General features: G+C 40.5%; 1 protein-coding gene across 1 annotated transcript; it reads left to right on the top strand.

Moving 5' to 3' along the window:
- Positions 1 to 6,046: 6,046 nt before the first annotated feature.
- chst2a (carbohydrate (N-acetylglucosamine-6-O) sulfotransferase 2a) lies at positions 6,047 to 8,375 on the top strand. The gene has a single exon (XM_060873845.1). It carries the CDS (start codon positions 6,521 to 6,523, stop codon positions 7,907 to 7,909), a length of 1,389 nt encoding a protein of 462 aa, XP_060729828.1. The 5' UTR covers positions 6,047 to 6,520; the 3' UTR covers positions 7,910 to 8,375.
- Positions 8,376 to 17,566: the final 9,191 nt, after the last annotated feature.

Raw genomic sequence — 17,566 nt, 5'->3', positions numbered from 1 at the left:
CGTCTTCCATGTGTATTTGACATGTAAAACATGTGCTCACATGTAAAACGTGTGCTTGAGGAAAAAAAACTTCACATGCAATCCAGCGCACGGAGAAATGTACACATTTTAATACGGGAGAGACAAAATAGCCACTTTATGTTAAGTGTGTGTCCTTTTTTGCCACGTAACCAATATCTGTACAGTAGGTGGGCTTGCTTAGTTTTTAGAAGAGACCCAGAAGACCAAACGGACATGTGTTTGGAAGAGTAGAGCATTATGAGAAGACACAAGAACACTATGACTAACAATATTGCAGTTGCTACAGTAGAACACATTAAGTATATTTAGCCCAATCATGCATTACAATGTTGTTCAGGCTAATTCAAACTCATTAGGGTTTTAGGGATCAAGGTAAAAAATAGAAAGGCAAACTCAGGAGAAACACAAAGCTCAGAATGAATGAATGGCTAATACTGTGACGTAAATGCTTACCAAAACAGCTGAGGCACAACTTTATGACACATTCAGGAAGTCAAGCCACTTCCTGTTTGTCAGTATAGTTATCTTGTGAATTCCATAATAAAATTCTCAACATGAGATGCAGTTGCGGTTCCTCCTGAACGAGCGGCAAGCGAAAGAAATTGGAACCGAAACGCGGAGACACCAGACACCAGACACCAGGCCATGTTGATTTCTTTTAGAGGCCGACATGTGGCTTTGCGTCTATACCACCTGCATTATTGATTGCTCTGAAACTAGGATCAGTTTCCTGCAGGTGAAGCATGGCTGCCCTCAATTAATCCACTCACCTGCGTTCAGATTAATTACTTTTGATTGACAGATCCCACAAGAGAAGTGCATATTAACTCTAAACACAATATTAGTATACGGGATTCTGATTGGCCGGAATGTTTTGATTTAGTTTAATTAAGAGCAGCTTTTACAGTATTTCCAGCTTCAGAGTGTCACTTCAGGGTGTTTATAATGGCTTAATATGCAACTAACATCATGGCCTAATGGTTAGAGAGTTTGACTCCTAACCCTAAGGTTGTGGGTTCGAGTCTCGGACAGGCAATACCACGACTTATGTGCCCTTGAGCAAGGCACCAAACCCCCCCAACTGCTCCCCGGATGCTGCAGCATAAATGACTGCCCACTGCTCCGGGTGTGTGTTCACTGTGTGTGTGTGTGTGTGTTCACTGCTGTGTGTGTGTGTGTGTGCACTTTGGATGGGTTAAACGCAGAGAACAAATTCTGAGTATGGGTCACCGTACTTAGCCGTATGTCACGTCACTGTCACTAAAGGCAATTACTAGCAGGATTTTTAAACGTTGCCTGGCGTAAAAAAAGCAAATTGGCACACTTCATCTTCTTTCTTCACTGGTGACGGGAGAACAAACAAACAAAAAACAATGAATATCTTTGGAAAATTCCACTGTAGACAGCCGCCTATCCAAAATGGTGCTAAAGTCGACTCGTAACATGTTCGGAGTTTTCAAAGCTGCTCTCAAGATGAGACGCATTTGAATTGAAAATAAAGACTTTGTTTACCAACTCCACAAAGCAAAGGCAACGTTCGTCTGTTGCCTTATAGGGAAAATCAGCAGGACTGAGCAGCACTGCTTTGAATGGGAGCTGAGCTTATTTCCACAAGCAGGAACCGGAAATAAAGGAACTACCCAAACCAACTACACAACAATATTAACAACGTTACAAGACTACAATGTTTTGGGAATTTGTTGCTAAAATCATTTGATATGTACAAGTCTAGAAACACCTTTTAAAACAAAAACTTCTTCATACTTACAGTATGAGAGTAACTGACTGGCTTGTGCATGTAATACTAGCTAACACAAAGATGCTGATTACCTACAGGACAAAGCAACAGATTTTTCAGATTTTATTAATTGTATGTAAATTTGGAAAAAAAAAACTCAAATCAGACCAGTGTCATGTTATTTCCTTTTTGAAATGGTTTCATATCCTGCTGTTAATCTGACAACAATGCTAGTACCGAGCTAACTCAACTAGTTAGCTTTAGAAGTTGTACTGTATATCGTCGCTGTCGGGCGGAAACCTCGTATGTCCAAATTTTTTCACATATGGATGCTATTGGTCAGTCCCCACGTGGGTCTGTTATTTTTACAAGTTATTAACCAAATCTAAAGTCTTGAAAATAGCTTGAGCGCAAATCTCATAACTCCATTGGACACTTCAACTGTCCACCTCTTCCTCACTCCGCGGGAGAGCTTCGCGGCATATTTCTCCTCAAGAAGAGTCGCAACGAATCGACACGTCTTCTGAGGTAAATGTCTTCAAAACACTGAGCTCAAAGAAAAAAAATCTTGACCCCCGCTAGTTCTGGTGCTCGTCTGAGGACAGGAATTTAGCGCAAGACAATCCACTGCAACGCGGACTAAACCCTGTGTACTGCAGATAAGGGACGGCGTTTTTTTAACTTCCTGAAAAATCACGGTTTTGGAGATACGAGGATTCCGCCTGACAGCGACGATATGTATATATACAGTATACTGTATATGCCGGCAAAACAGCTGTGACCTCCCGAGACATGGACTCAGCAAATCTTCTAAATGTGTGCTGTGGGATTTGGCAAAGAAAGACAGCAGGAGATCCTGCTTGTGAAGGGACACCGTGGATCAGATTTGTTTGTCCAGGAAATGCCACAAATCTGCATGATACAGTACATGAACACAACACAGGGATAAAGATTAGTTTGGAGCACAATATTTAATTGTGTTCCTGTTGCCGATGTTCAATATCAAAAAAGTCGTCTTTGTTTTTCACGAACCCATTACACCAGAGTGAATTTCCTTCCTTTGCATATTTCTTTGCATTTCCAGCTTGTTAGATCGTAGTGTAGGGTTAGTCATGATGCAGCATCTCTGTAGCAGAGAGGGTTAAGAACTTTGCTCAAGGGTCCAACAGTGGCAGCTTGGTGAGAGACAGTTCTAAATGCTCTACTATACAAGGTATTTAACTGAACTCCTTGGAGAAGAAACATTTGCTTCATACTCAGTGGAACTGCAAGCTTTGTGTCATTAAACATGGGTAATATAGACCTATGGGTAATAGCATGACCTAGCCTACAGAACAAAGCAGTTCTCATGGTTGCTCAGATAAGAAATGTGTAGAGTGCGACATGGCAGAGGCTGCAATCAGCATAGAGAACTATCCCTGGCAGCAGTGGTCCAACTATGAAGGGGCACAATGCAGGTTCAGCTGCCCTGCATGCAAGTACTTTGCAACACCTGCCACATCAGCTCCTTGTCAGAAGTTGTGTTCACTGTCTGGGTATATTGTGCAGAAGAATAGAGCTTCCCTGTCACATAACAATGTGGAAAAAGCTTGTGTTGGATCACCTGGCTTAGTGCAAGGAAATAAAAACCTATAGGATATCTTGGGTATACAAGAGAACGAGGTATACAATAGTAGGTCTATTATAACACTATGTTCCTGGGTTCTCCTGAATGCTGTGATGGGTTGGCACCCCACCTTGTGCCTGGAGTCCCCTGGGATAGGCTCCAGGTTTCCTGCAACCCTGTGCAGGGTAAGTGATTGAGAAATTTGAATGATGTAAGGATAAGAGATTAAAGTAAGCCAATTTATGTATAAGGGTGTATTTAATGCTGGAACAGCACCCTCTGCTGGCTGTGATATGTATTACCATTTCTATCCATAGCACCTTACTTTATATTGCTAAAGAATCGTTTGTAAATGTGTGTTATTTGTGAGACATGATGTTTTATTTTACTGTCTCAGACTCATCAGCTTCAAGATTCTTCTGGATTTTCTAGACCAGGAAAAGCGTCAGATACTCCAGAGTCGTTCAGGTCAAAGGTGATAATCTGGAAACATCACACAGGACATGAGATGTTCTGCCCCGGTTGTGTGGCCCTCATCAAAGTCTCTGAGATCCTTATATCTGCCCATCAGTTTTTTTAATCTCAGCCTAATATATTCAACTCCTTAACAGGTACCATTTTAACAAGATAATCACTTACTCACTCTCTCTCACTCGTTTTCTACCGCTTATCTGAACTACCTCGGGTCACGGGGAGCCTGTGCCTATCTCAGGCGTCATCGGGCATCAAGGCAGGATACACCCTGGACGGAGTGCCAACCCATCGCAGGGCACACACACACTCTCATTCACTCACGCAATCACACACTACAGACAATTTTCCAGAGATGCCAATCAACCTACCATACATGTCTTTGGACCGGGGGAGGAAACCGGAGTACCCGGAGGAAACCCCCGAGGCGAACGGGGAGAACATGCAAACTCCACACACACAAGGTGGAGGTGGGAATCGAACCCCCAACCCTGGAGGTGTGAGGCAAACGTGCTAACCACTAAGCCACCGTGCCCTCACAAGATAATCAATATTATTTATTTAACTTTGTCTTCGATTTGAATGCTAGGTCTGTTCAGTGTATACTGTATGAGGCTGTTTGTGACGCTGCTGCCCTCTGCTGGCTGTGACATGTACAACTATTACTATTTACTACTATACCGCTTTCCTTCATATTAGTGAAGAATTTAGCAAAATCAATTGTTAAATAAGTGTTATTGTGAGACATGATGCTATTTTATTAGCTGACTTAGACTTTTGGCTTCACCTGCTATGGTGCATCTGGATTTCCTACTCAGGAAAAGAGCCATATTCTCCAGGTCCAGGTCAATGTTTGGCATCCATCATCCAGGATAATAATCCACACCAGGACCATGTCAACAAACAGCTGTAGTGTACATATTGTTCTCTATGAGGAGGGAGAACTAAAAAATAAACAGTACAGAAAGAGAACTGCTGTGAAAATTTGGACTTTGTGGGGAGGTTAAACACACACACACACACACACAGATACACACACACACACACACACACATCACAAATCTGGCCCAGGGCTTCTCTCCAGGCTAATACACCCCAATTCCTCCTAATCAGTTACACAGCTGCATAGAGTCAGATGCAGAGTCATGTTTCTATTCATGAGGCAAAAGATGGAAGGGGAAAAAAATAAAATGAAAAGAAATGCATGAATTGTCTCTTCAGTTGTGTGTCGTGTGTTTGTTTCCAGGATGGTGTAAGAGATGAAAACCAGAAGATGGTGCTCATGCACAACAGCTTATGTTCCAACACCTTATGTAATACCTTAATTTCTCATAAATGAAGCTACATTATATTAGTTTTACTTGACACTTGTGTACCTTTAATGCATGTCAGTGGATGTGATTGTCACATGGCACTTTATCTGTACAGTGTGTATTGAAATTATTTTATTCAACCATGATTTTATCCACACATCCTCACTGTGTTATACTCACTCATTTTCTACCGCTTATCCGAACTACCTCGGGTCACGGGGAGCCTGTGCCTATCTCAGGCGTCATCGGGCATCAAGGTAGGATACACCCAGGACGGAGTGCCAACCCATCACAGGGCACACACACACACACTCTGGACAATTTTTCCAGAGATGCCAATCAACCTACCATGCATGTCTTTGGACCGGGGGAGGAAACCGGAGTACCCGGAGGAAACCCCCGAGGCACGGGGAGAACATGCAAACTCCACACACACAAGGTGGAGGTGGGAATCGAACCCCCAACCCTCGAGGTGTGAGGCGAACATGCTAACCACTAAGCCACTAAGCAAGTTCAGTTATTCAGATCAGTCATGCTTCAGCTTTCAGTCTTATTGAGTGTCCGAGCTGTCAGAATGGAGTCTCCAGTTTTCTATTGTGGGGAAGTCTTCAAGATGAAGGAGTATGTATATATATATAATTTTATTTATTTTACATTTCATCTGTTTTAATTAGGAACATTTATGTTTAGTCTGATTCACATAAATCATAGACATGTCGAGATATACACATATGTATTTTCCCCTTTACTCCTAATGTCGTTTTGACGCACGTATATTTCGGCCAATCATATTGTTTCCCTGCACCGTCGCCTGCACCAATCACCGCGCAGAGAAGGCGGGTCTTGTGTGTCTCTGAGCTCTGATTGAATTCTCTCCGCTCATGTTGTGTAGTAAACAGGAGCTCGGAGAGGAGTCGCGTTTTCGTTCGGCGCATCAAATTCGGCTCTTTATTCATCCCAGAAACGTTATATTCCTATAACAGTGTTTTTTTTTTAGCAATGTTATAGTTTCAGTGGGACTTATAATGTGCAGAAACGGCGTCATTTTAACAACGGGTTTGTTTTTATTAACCTACTACTGCAACGTGAGTAATAATAATAATAATAATAATAATAGCTCAGGGATGCTGAGTGGTAAGAAGAGACCTCAGATTTTACATGAGATTATCTTTACTAATACAACATATTATTAGATTTGAGGCTTTTATTATTCTACACAAGTCGCGCTTGTCCAGGTTCTCATTTAGAAGGTTTTCCTGGAAACCAGTACAGCCAAATTGATATTTATCGAATGGGCTGTTAGTACTTCATCTCTCGTCAACGCATAACCGCAAAACGCTACAATCGAATTGTAATATAATTCGTTCCTAAATGAAAAATAAGCCATTCCTTCTTAAACCATCATGGGAGAAAACGTTCGGAAAGAAGCCCAGAACGTACTGCAGGAGCGACACCAGGATCATCGCCAACCCTGGCGTGGTCATCAAAGTGCTTCGTCAGAAGAAGATTCTTGTGTTTCTTGCCTATTTTTTACTTGTGACACTGGCCATGCTGAACCTGGCTAACTTCAAATGGGCCAAAGAGTCGCAGCCATGTAGTCTCCAGATGACTGAAAACGTGAAGTTCCAGAACAGACCGTACTTTCATTTAATCAACCACAAGGCACCACAAGTGAGGAACAGAACTCTGGTGTATGTCTTAACCACATGGCGCTCTGGCTCATCCTTTTTTGGCGAACTTTTCAACCAAAACCCGGGAGTGTTCTTTTTGTACGAACCGATGTGGCACATTTGGCAGAAACTCTACCCTGGAGACGCGTTATCACTCCAAGGAGCAGAGAGGGACATGCTTAGTGCTCTGTACAGGTGTGATTTCTCCGTTTTCCAGTTGTACAACACTCAAGTCGGGAAGAATGTAGCCACTCGAGACGTCTTTGGTGCCCCATTTAACAAAGTCATCTGCTCGTATCCGCTTTGCCCATTCTATAGAAAGGATGTGGTGGGAATGGTGGACGAAAATGTGTGTAAGAATTGTCCACCTCAGAGCCTGGAAGCGTTGGAGGAGCAATGTCAAAAATATGACACCATTGTGATTAAAGGAGTACGAATTCTGGACATAAATGTCTTGGCTCCTTTGTTGGCCGACAGCTCACTCAATCTGAAAGTGGTCCACTTGGTTCGGGACCCAAGAGCCTTGGCCAATTCCAGAATTCGATCCAAGCATGGCCTGATTCGCGAGAACCTTCAAGTGATTCGGAGCAGGAACCCGAACTTACGACATTTGCCGATGGTTGACGCAAACTATAAAGCCAGCAAGAGAGATGGTTCCGACTACCACTCCATCGCAGCCATGGAGGTGATTTGCGAGCACATGTCCAACACTTTGAAAACGGTCCTCAGCGGTCCTAGCTGGCTCAAAGGGAAGTACATAATGGTGCGATACGAGGACTTGGTGGAAAACCCGCTCGGGACTTTAAAGCATGTTTACCAGTTTGTAAACCTGACAGTTAGTCGTGACATGGAAGCTTTCATCATGAACATGACTACCGGCCACAATAATCCTGTCGAACCTTTCGAAGTTTCTTCTAGGAACGGGACCATGGCAGCTAACGCGTGGAGAACTGTGCTCGGCATTAACCAGATACGACAGGTGGAAGCCTACTGCAGTCATGCCATGTCTGTTCTGGGATACGTACACGTTCGCATGTTGTGGGAGGCGAGGAACCTGAGCAAGAGTTTATTAACCTTACCCAGGATCTGAAACGCTGTGCTGACCAAAGAAAACCTCATGGTTTACACTAACTTGAGATTGGAAGACAGAAATGCATCATGACTATGTTGGTGTGAATGTTGGGTCCTATGATTGCTGCCTTTTGAATAAAATAAATAAGTGATTTTGATAAGTGAGTCCTATTTCAGTTTTAAACTGTGCCTAGATATGAACTGGGAAAACTGAGATTGTTTTGTTACGAGCATGGCTTTCTTCTTTACATTTCTTTCTATTGAAACAGAAAGCTTCCTGATTAATTTCACTCTAATGTTGTGTGATGCCTCAAGGTTTTTTGATGTTTAATGTTCTCATAGATGCTTTGGGGTTTGGGATTCATTTCTTACGTTTGAATCACAGCAAATAATCTGAATTTCTTTCTGGTTATGGTTCGGAAATTACGAGAAGCTGAATGAAGTGCCTTGTTTGGAAAAATAAAAAAGATCGGTGGTAATGAAAAGTCCTCAGTATTTTTTTTTCTTACCTCATATCAAAGGTCTAATCATGGATGTTTTAGCATATTGCTAAGTATCTCAAAAATCCTTCTAAACAGAGTTCTTTGGTGTTTCGCTGTCGGCTATCTGACTTCAGTAACTAGAGAAAGCAGGGAGATTCGGGTTGCTCCTCAGGGACGCTCCGGCTTCAGCGTCTTGCAGGATTGACAAAAGTAGTGAAGTATGTCAGGAAAATAGTAGGAATAGAGGCAGCGCTAAATAGGGACACAGCATTCAAGGAGGATGTTAAGTGGGCACAGAGGGACCTCAAATAGGGACCTGATGGCTCTCAGAACGAAGCCTTGGCAACTGCACTGGCATCCTGCCATCTCTTCTGTTTCACTCCACTCGTTTACTCTCTCTCTCACTTTCACCCTCTCTGACACACTTACTGTATAAATCAGAGGATGAGTGCGTGTGTGAGCGTTCAATTGAAAACATCCTGACGATTCGTTAACCTTTTTTCTTTTATTCATGGTTTTGTCAAAAGAGACACAAAAAATGTTTCTGGAGAAACAAATGACTGATTTTTCTCAACCCTCTCAACTACAGTCAAAACAAACGCAAATACAATCTTGCTAAAGCGGAAAAGACGTACCATCAAACAATACGTGATACAAGGCTTCACGTGCAGAAACATAATCCTCCTCTTTTCTTCTACGGATCTTTGTTATGTGTCCTTCGTCAGACGTGTTACGCTTTCCATTTTATTTGCTTCTGTATATGTTTGTATGTTATGTATATTTTCACAAACGTTTCACCTGCTATGTTCTGGTTAGTATCGTTCTTTTCATTTTGTAAGAATGGAAACGGGTTTCCAGACAGACAGAACGTCGTGTTGTCTGTCACGTCGTCTTATTTACTCGGTAACGTTCCACGGCACTGATCTTCTCCTGATACAGCATCTGACATTTCTCAGCATGTTTTATCATCATAGCCGTTGGAGGAAAAAAAGAAAAGAAAAAGAGACGTTTCGCAAACACCGCCCTTACGCCAATATAACCCCAACATCGCCCCTCCCCCGCTGCCTGTTAAAAACTCAGGCCTGATATTTAGTGGAATTTTGTCAAATCAGTCAGATTTAATGTCAAGTTTAAAAAATAAATAATCAAAACTTGTGTATCTTAAGGGTAAAAGTTGAAGCGGATCAATCCGAAGATTAACTGAATCGGGAAAACTCCAGGAATTCCCAACAGGTTCATTCATTCATTCATTCATCTTCTACCGCTTATCCAAACTACCTCAGCTCACAGGGAGCCTGTGCCTATCTCAGGCGTCATTGGGCATCAAGGCAGGATACACCCTGGACGGAGTGCCAACCCATACAGTAGCAGGGCACACACACACACACTCTCATTCACTCACACAATCACACACTACGGACAATTTTCCAGAGATGCCAATCAACCTACCATGCAGGGGAGGAAACCGGAGTACCCGGAAGAAACCCCCTCCCAACAGGTTATTTGCTGCAAAACATCCAGGAGCTCATGCACACAAAACCAGCGATTTGTCAAGAGAAGCACGGGTGTGCTTTGTGTGTTGAGGTATTACTGAACAATACGTAGTACAAAAATTCAGGCAAAACACACACACACACATACACCCAGATTACTAATAGCTCAAAGACCTGCACCATAAATTCAGCTTCATGCCATATTTACTTACTGATGCTGAAAACGCCTTCCAATAACATCCTTACCAGTTAATGCATACGTTCGAATTGGTTACACTTCACTGACTCGCCAGTGTGATCCCACTGCTCAGGTAGTTTAGAGTCCGATCGTCAACTTTACTATGATCCTCATCAACAGTTTTACAGTTTAACACATTATTTGTGTCATTTGGCTTAAAGAGCATTAATGCTGGGACTGTTATTCCATAAAAAAAATTAGCATACGACAAACAACCTGAACTTGATCTCTCGGAGACTGTAGGAGTAACGAGACACTTTTTCTTTGTCAGTGTGATGGGTAACACATGCCGGAGGCACGAACGGACGTAACTGGAGAACGGGTGAGAGCGAGTGGAGGTGTGAATCTAACAGCAAGGAGCTCATTGCTATTGAAGAAACCTACCGTTGGAAATTGCGTAATTTCCTCCAACGATCTTTTTCAGCTTTTAAAGTCCAACAGAAGGTCATTTTGTGCATCGTATTATCAGATACTGAATAAAAATCAAGAAGTCAAGAAGCTTTTATTGTCATTTTGACCATATAATGTATATCTGAATCAGACCATAGTGAGATGTAAAACAACACAGAGCTACGGACTTAAAGTAAGTTGTCCTAGCTAGTGTGTGGGGCGAAGAGTGTGACGTAAACGTCCGTGATGGAGGGAAGAGAGACTCCAGTCATCTCAGCCGTACTCACTATCCGTTGCAGGGTCTGACATCTGCTCAGGATGCTCTCAATAGTCCCTCTGTAGAACGTCATTTGTGTCACGCAAGGTTTTATGTGAAAACCAGCCTCTTACTCTATTGAGTTCCCAGACAGGAACATATGTGTGTGTGCGTGTGTGTGTGCGAGAGGCTTATGGAAAGAAGGGAATGAGGGAAAATGAAGAGCAACGTGCGTGTGACTGAATGTGATTTTAAATGCCGATAAATATTTCGCTCACAGGATTGTAAAACAGACTCTCGGGTCAAGTCTCTCCTATTTGGACCCGATCCAACGTCGTCTGCTCTTTATTTTTGGACTGAATTGTAATTTTGTACCCAGTTTGTTTAGTAGATTAAAGAACAAAACAGAAAAACAGCCAGAAATAACAAGCGAAGTATTTCAGGGTGCAACAGAGCAGAAATACAAAATAAAACGTTCCCCAGAGCAACGTGGGCTTGTGTGACAACATTCCAGCAACAGTGTAAAGACATGCTGTCCTTTTTATAGCTCTTATCCTAGTTGTCAATCTTATCAGTACCTAATCAAGGACTGTTTATTTGTTTATTGCTTATACAAAAAGAATGTCTACAAATGTGTGAAGTGTAGCAAAGACTCCAATAAACAAACAAACAAACAAACAAACAATCAAACAAACAAATAAATACATTAGGAACTACAAAATATTTATTTATTTGTTTGTTTGTTTGTTTGTTTGTTTATTTATTGTGAACAGAGTCTAACTGTGTCAAAGTTAAGGATTTATTTATCTATCTATCTATCTATCTATCTATCTATCTATCTATCTATCTGTGTAGTTTGTTTATTATAACCTATAAGCACAAAATAATTTTCAAATATACCCTAAATTTTAAAATCCTATTTATTTATCTGATTATTTATTTATTTGTTTGTTTGTTTGTTTTATATTTTTTAACATTTATGCATTGGTTCTTTAATAGACACAAAACTTTCTGTGTTTCTTTCTTTATTTCTTACTTTTATCCTATATTGTTTTTAATATCCATTGTAATCACATTTAGAAGAACAAAGTGATCAGCTCAAGCAATTAGTTTAGAGAACGAGAGTGAGAGAGAGAGAGAGAGAGAGAGAGAGAGAGAGAGAGAGAGAGAGAGAGAGAGAGAGAGAAATGGGGGGAGTGTGAGAGAGAGAGAGAGTCAGAGAGAGAGAGAGAGTAAGGGGAGAGTGTGAGAGAGAGAGGGGGAGAGAGAGAGAGAGAGAGAGTGAGGGGAGAATGTGAGAGAGAGAAGGAGAGAGAGAGAGAGAGAGGGGAGAGTGTGTGTGAGAGAGAGAGAGATGTAAATAAAATGTTTTCAGGTTGTTCAGGTTCTTGAGTTTCCATCACAAGACTGAATGTCTGAAATAGTTTGTGTGGTTTTTATCTATTAATAGCCATGTTATAATAGTCATGTTATAATAGTCATGTTATAATAGTCATGTTATGATACTCATGTTATAATAGTCATGTTATAATAGTCATGTTATAATAGTCATGTTATAATAGCCATGTTATAATAGTCATGTTATAATAGTCATGTTATAATAGTCATGTTATAATAGCCATGTTATAATAGCCATGTTATAATAGCCATGTTATAATAGCCATGTTATAATAGTCATGTTATAATAGTCATGTTATAATAGCCATGTTATAATAGCCATGTTATAATAGCCATGTTATAATAGCCATGTTATAATAGTCATGTTATAATAGTCATGTTATAATAGCCATGTTATAATAGCCATGTTATAATAGCCATGTTATAATAGTCATGTTATAATAGTCATGTTATAATAGTCATGTTATAATAGCCATGTTATAATAGTCATGTTATAATAGCCATGTTATAATAGTCATGTTATAATAGTCATGTTATAATAGTCATGTTATAATAGTCATGTTATAATAGTCATGTTATAATAGTCATGTTATAATAGCCATGTTATAATAGTCATGTTATAATAGTCATGTTATAATAGTCATGTTATAATAGCCATGTTATAATAGCCATGTTATAATAGTCATATAAAATATAGAGCAAGTGGCAGCGTTAATTAGGGTTGTCAGGTTTCTGGAATTATCCCTTACCCAACTACGTGTGTCAAGCTGCTCAAAAGACCTGAAATTCCTCAAGGTTCCTGAGGTTACTATAATGAAATGTATTTATTTATTGATGTAACATCATAATAATAAGAAGGAGAAGAAGGAGGAGAGAGAGAGAGAGAGAGAGAGAGAGAGAGAGAGAGAGATCATTTCTTTCACTGTCCACTTGCATTGGAAACTGGGAATGACCTTATATTGTCATTATATATTATATTATATTATATTATATTATATTATATTATATTATATTATATTATATTATATTATCTTCTCTCTCTCTCTCTCTCTCTCTCTCTCTCTCTCTCTCTCTCTCTCTCTCTGTCTCTGTCTCTCTCTCTCTCTCTCTCTCTCTCTCTCTCTCTCTCTCTCTACACACACACAAACAAATATTGCTAAATGACGCTATCAATTGTTTATTATATACTGTGGGATGAGAACTCCATTCGTTTTCATTGTTTGTTCTAAATTGTGTAATATCTGTGTGTGTGTGTGTGTGTGTGTGCATGTGTGTGTGTGTGTGTGTGTGTACATACTGGTTGTCCCTCATCTTTAATAAATAGGCTACAGTTAGTCCAAAATGCAGCTGCCAGAGTTCTCACTAGGACTAGAAAGTATGACCATATAGTTTAGTTTGTTAGGTTTAGAATTGATTACAAACTGCTGCTACTTACGTACAAGGCTCTTAATGGTTTAGCTCCCATGTATCTAACTAGTCTTCTAACACGTTCCAGTCCTTCAGGCTCAGTGAGAGCACAAAACTCAGGACTTTCCCAGTTTAAATGTAGATTATAAACTCATCTCTTTAGTCAGACGTACACATAATACATCCCATAATATTGTGCACTATTACATCAGACTTGTACATTTTATGAACAGCAGATATGTTAATCCCTCTCCACTGGTTCTCTCTTTCTACCCATCCCGAAGGCATCCAGACATTGTACCAGCTCCGATCGTCTTCCGTGCGATGAAGATTTTGGACCTCCTCTGAGACGAGGCCGACTCTGTGAGAATCCTGAGGCATCTAGAGATCTACAAGCTCCAGTCGGACTCTGTGATACTAAAGAGGAGATCTGAACTCCATGTGATCTTTTACATCTATACAACATTTATCAGACTGTATATTTATAATCACACACTCCAGTGTCACCCAGATGAGGATGAGGTTCCCCTTTGAGTCTGGTTCCTCTCAAGGTTTCTTCCTTTACCATCTAAGGGAGTTTTTCCTTCCCACAGTCACCTGAGTCACCTCAGACTTGCTCATTGGGAATGAATACATACACATTGTGAACTAAATCCATCTAATATTAATCTTTGTATTCTATTAATCTTTATATTATTCTTTATAATAACCTTTTGTTCAGTGTTTATGTTCTGTAAAGCTGCTTCAAGACAATGTCCATTGTAAAAAAAGCGCTATACAAATAAACTTGAAATTGAAATTGAAATTGAAATTAAAATTGAAAATTGTGTGTGTGTCATTCATTGTTATATGCATTTCTACATTAAAAAATGATTTAACTTATTATTATTATTATTATTATTATTATTATTATTATTATTATTATTATAGTGTTTACATGGTGGACCTTATGGTGTATCTCTCTCTCTCTCTCTCTCTCTCTCTCTCTCTCTATCTCTCATGCACGCACACACACAATTATTGTCTATCATTTGTCTATTATATATTGTGTGATGAGCCATAACTAAAATTTGAAAACTAAAAACTAATAAAACTAAAAACTTGATTGTTTGTTTTGTGTGTGTGTGTGTGTGTTTGTGTGTTTGTGTTTATGTTAAAAAATGCCTTTTGTTTTTCTTTTGTATTTGCAGCCTGAGAGCTGAGCTCTACACTGCCAACTGGATGACATTCATTAAAGACATTCGCACTCCGGCTGGATTCATCTACCCACTCGACTTTTTCAGATAAGAGACAGTTGAGTCACTGTATGATAAACACACACACACACACACACACACACACACACAGACACGTGAGACAAAAGCGCTGGAGGTTTATGCCTGTTTACTTTGTGAGGTGCCATAACACACGTGACGCCACATGTGACTCTAGGTTTAACAAAATACCGTATTTATGTGTTTTTATATATACAGTTGTGCTCAAAAGTTGGGAGAATATGAGTGAAAAAATGAGCAATTTTTTTATATGACTTATTTGAGATCTTCCTAAAGTGGCTGAATTTATATTGAGGTCAGGAGACTGTGATGGGGGGGCACGGTGGTATAGTGGTTAGCACGTTCGCCTCACACCTCCAGGGTTGGGGGTTCGATTCCCACCTCCACCTTGTGTGTGTGGAGTTTGCATGTTCTCCCCGTGCCTCGGGGGTTTCCTCCGGGTACTCCGGTTTCCTCCCCCGGTCCAAAGACATGCATGGTAGGTTGATTGCCATCTCTGGAAAATTGTCCGTAGTGTGTGATTGTGTGAGTGAATGAGTGTGTGTGTGTGTGTGCCCTGTGATGGGTTGGCACTCCGTCCAGGGTGTATCCTGCCATGATGCCCGATGACGCCTGAGATTGCATAAGCGATAGAAAATGAGTGAGAGTGAGAGTCCTGGAAACTTGAGATGCAAAACACATTAGTCAGGAGCGTAAATTATTTATTATTAAACTCAATGCAGAGGCTTATGGAAAGAAGGGAGCGTGACTGAATGTGATTTTAAATGCCGATAAATATTTAGCTCACAGGATTGTAAAACAGACTCTCGGGTCACGTCTCTCCTATTTGGCCCTGATCCAACATCGTCTGTCAGTTCCTGACTGATGTGCAAAGACAGAATTTATCTTTACATCGTACCTTGCAGGTTTAAAAAAAATTGAAAGAAGAGCGTGAAATAACAAGTGAGGTGTGTCGGGGTGATGCTGCTACACACACTCACAGTTATGGGAAATGAAAATGTTCCACAGAACAATGTGGGCTTGTGCGACAACATTCCAGTACAACAACAAAAAGGTGTGCTGTGTTGTTATAGCTCTCATCCTAGTTGTTTATCTTATCAATACCTCATCAATAAACAAAGACTGTTTATTTTTTCTTTATATAAATCTGAATCAGGAGGCACGGTGGCTTAGTGGTTAGCACGTTTGCCTCACACCTCCAGGGTTGGGGGTTCGATTCCCGCCTCCGCCTTGTGTGTGTGGAGTTTGCATGTTCTCCCCGTGCCTCGGGGGTTTCCTCCGGGTACTCCGGTTTCCTCCCCCGGTCCAAAGACATGCATGGTAGGTTGATTGGCATCTCTGGAAAATTGTCCGTAGTGTGTGATTGTGTGAGTGAATGAGAGTGTGTGTGTGTGTGTGTGCCCTGTGATGGGTTGGCACTCCGTCCAGGGTGTATCCTGCCTTGATGCCCGATGACGCCTGAGATAGGCACAGGCTCCCCGTGACCCGAGGTAGTTCGGATAAGCGGTAGAAGATGAATGAATTAAATATATCTGAATCTGAAAAATCGGCATTATTAAAGAAAAGTGCACAGATGTGTCAAATGTGGCAAAGAGACACCAATAAATAACTAAATAAATAAACAATTATTAAACACATTACAAATTATTTATCGTATCGATATTGTGATATATTATATATATATTTAATCTATCTATCTATCTATCTATCTATCTGTGTGTCACTTGTTTATAATTGAGCTCTTTGACACAAATCTATTAGTGCAAACCTATTTTATAGGTTTATTTGATTGTTTATTTGTTTTATAATTTCTTTCTTTCTTTCTTTCTTTCTTTCTATTTTAATCTCATTACATTTTGAACCTAATTGATATTTTTTCTTAACTTTAATTACAATAATTACTTAAAGAGAGCCGCTGTCACGTATGCACTTGTTTTATTGAAGAATCTCAGGTGTGTACAATAAGACATGAAAGACATGCGAGAGTAAGAAAGAAACAGGTCTCATAAGGTCACACTGAGCAGAACATTGTGACAAGCTGAAGCAATGAGTTCAGAGAACAATGAGATCTGCAGAAAGACAGCGTGAGAGAGAGAGTGTGAGAAACAGAGAGAGAGACTGACAGGAAAACAAAAGGAATAAAACACTCAGGTACGTTATGATCTCAGGTTGTGCAGGTACTCGATACCGCAAGACTGATTATCTGAAATATGATAATCTGGTTTAATCTGTTAATAATCATGTTTGTAGAAGTGAAACAAATCTACACAACATGTGATAAGCCACTTAAAAGTCCACAAAAGAAGCACGGCAACAGGACATTCAACAATGACTAACAAAGACAGATACACAAGAGCAGGTATATATATACACACACTTTATTATGTACACCTTACTAGTACCAGTGTGGTCTTCTGCTGCTGTAGCCCATCCGCCTCAAGGTTCGACGTGTTGTGCGTTCAGAGATGCTCTTCTACATACCTCGGTTGTAACGTGTGGTTATTTGAGTTACTGTTGCCTTTCTATCAGCTCGAACCAGTCTGGCCATTCTCCTCTGACCTCTGGCATCAACAAGGCATTTGCGCCCACAGAACTGCAGCTCACTGGATATTTTCTCTTTTTCGGACCATTCTCTGTAAACCCTAGAGATGGTTGTGTGTGAAAATCCCAGTAGATCAGCAGTTTCTGAAATACTCAGACCAGCCCGTCTGGCACCAACAACCATGCCACGTTCAAAG

The sequence above is a fragment of the Tachysurus vachellii genome, chromosome 7, assembly GCF_030014155.1.
Source record: "Tachysurus vachellii isolate PV-2020 chromosome 7, HZAU_Pvac_v1, whole genome shotgun sequence".
NCBI classification, from domain to species: Eukaryota; Metazoa; Chordata; class Actinopteri; order Siluriformes; family Bagridae; genus Tachysurus; species Tachysurus vachellii.
Note: the sequence above shows the minus strand (reverse complement) of the source record. Positions and strands in the feature narration are given on the sequence as shown.

Excerpts from the sequence above, each read along its gene's own strand:
- chst2a (XM_060873845.1), top strand. The coding sequence starts at position 6,521 with ATGAAAAATAAGCCATTCCTTCTTAAACCATCATGGGAGAAAACGTTC.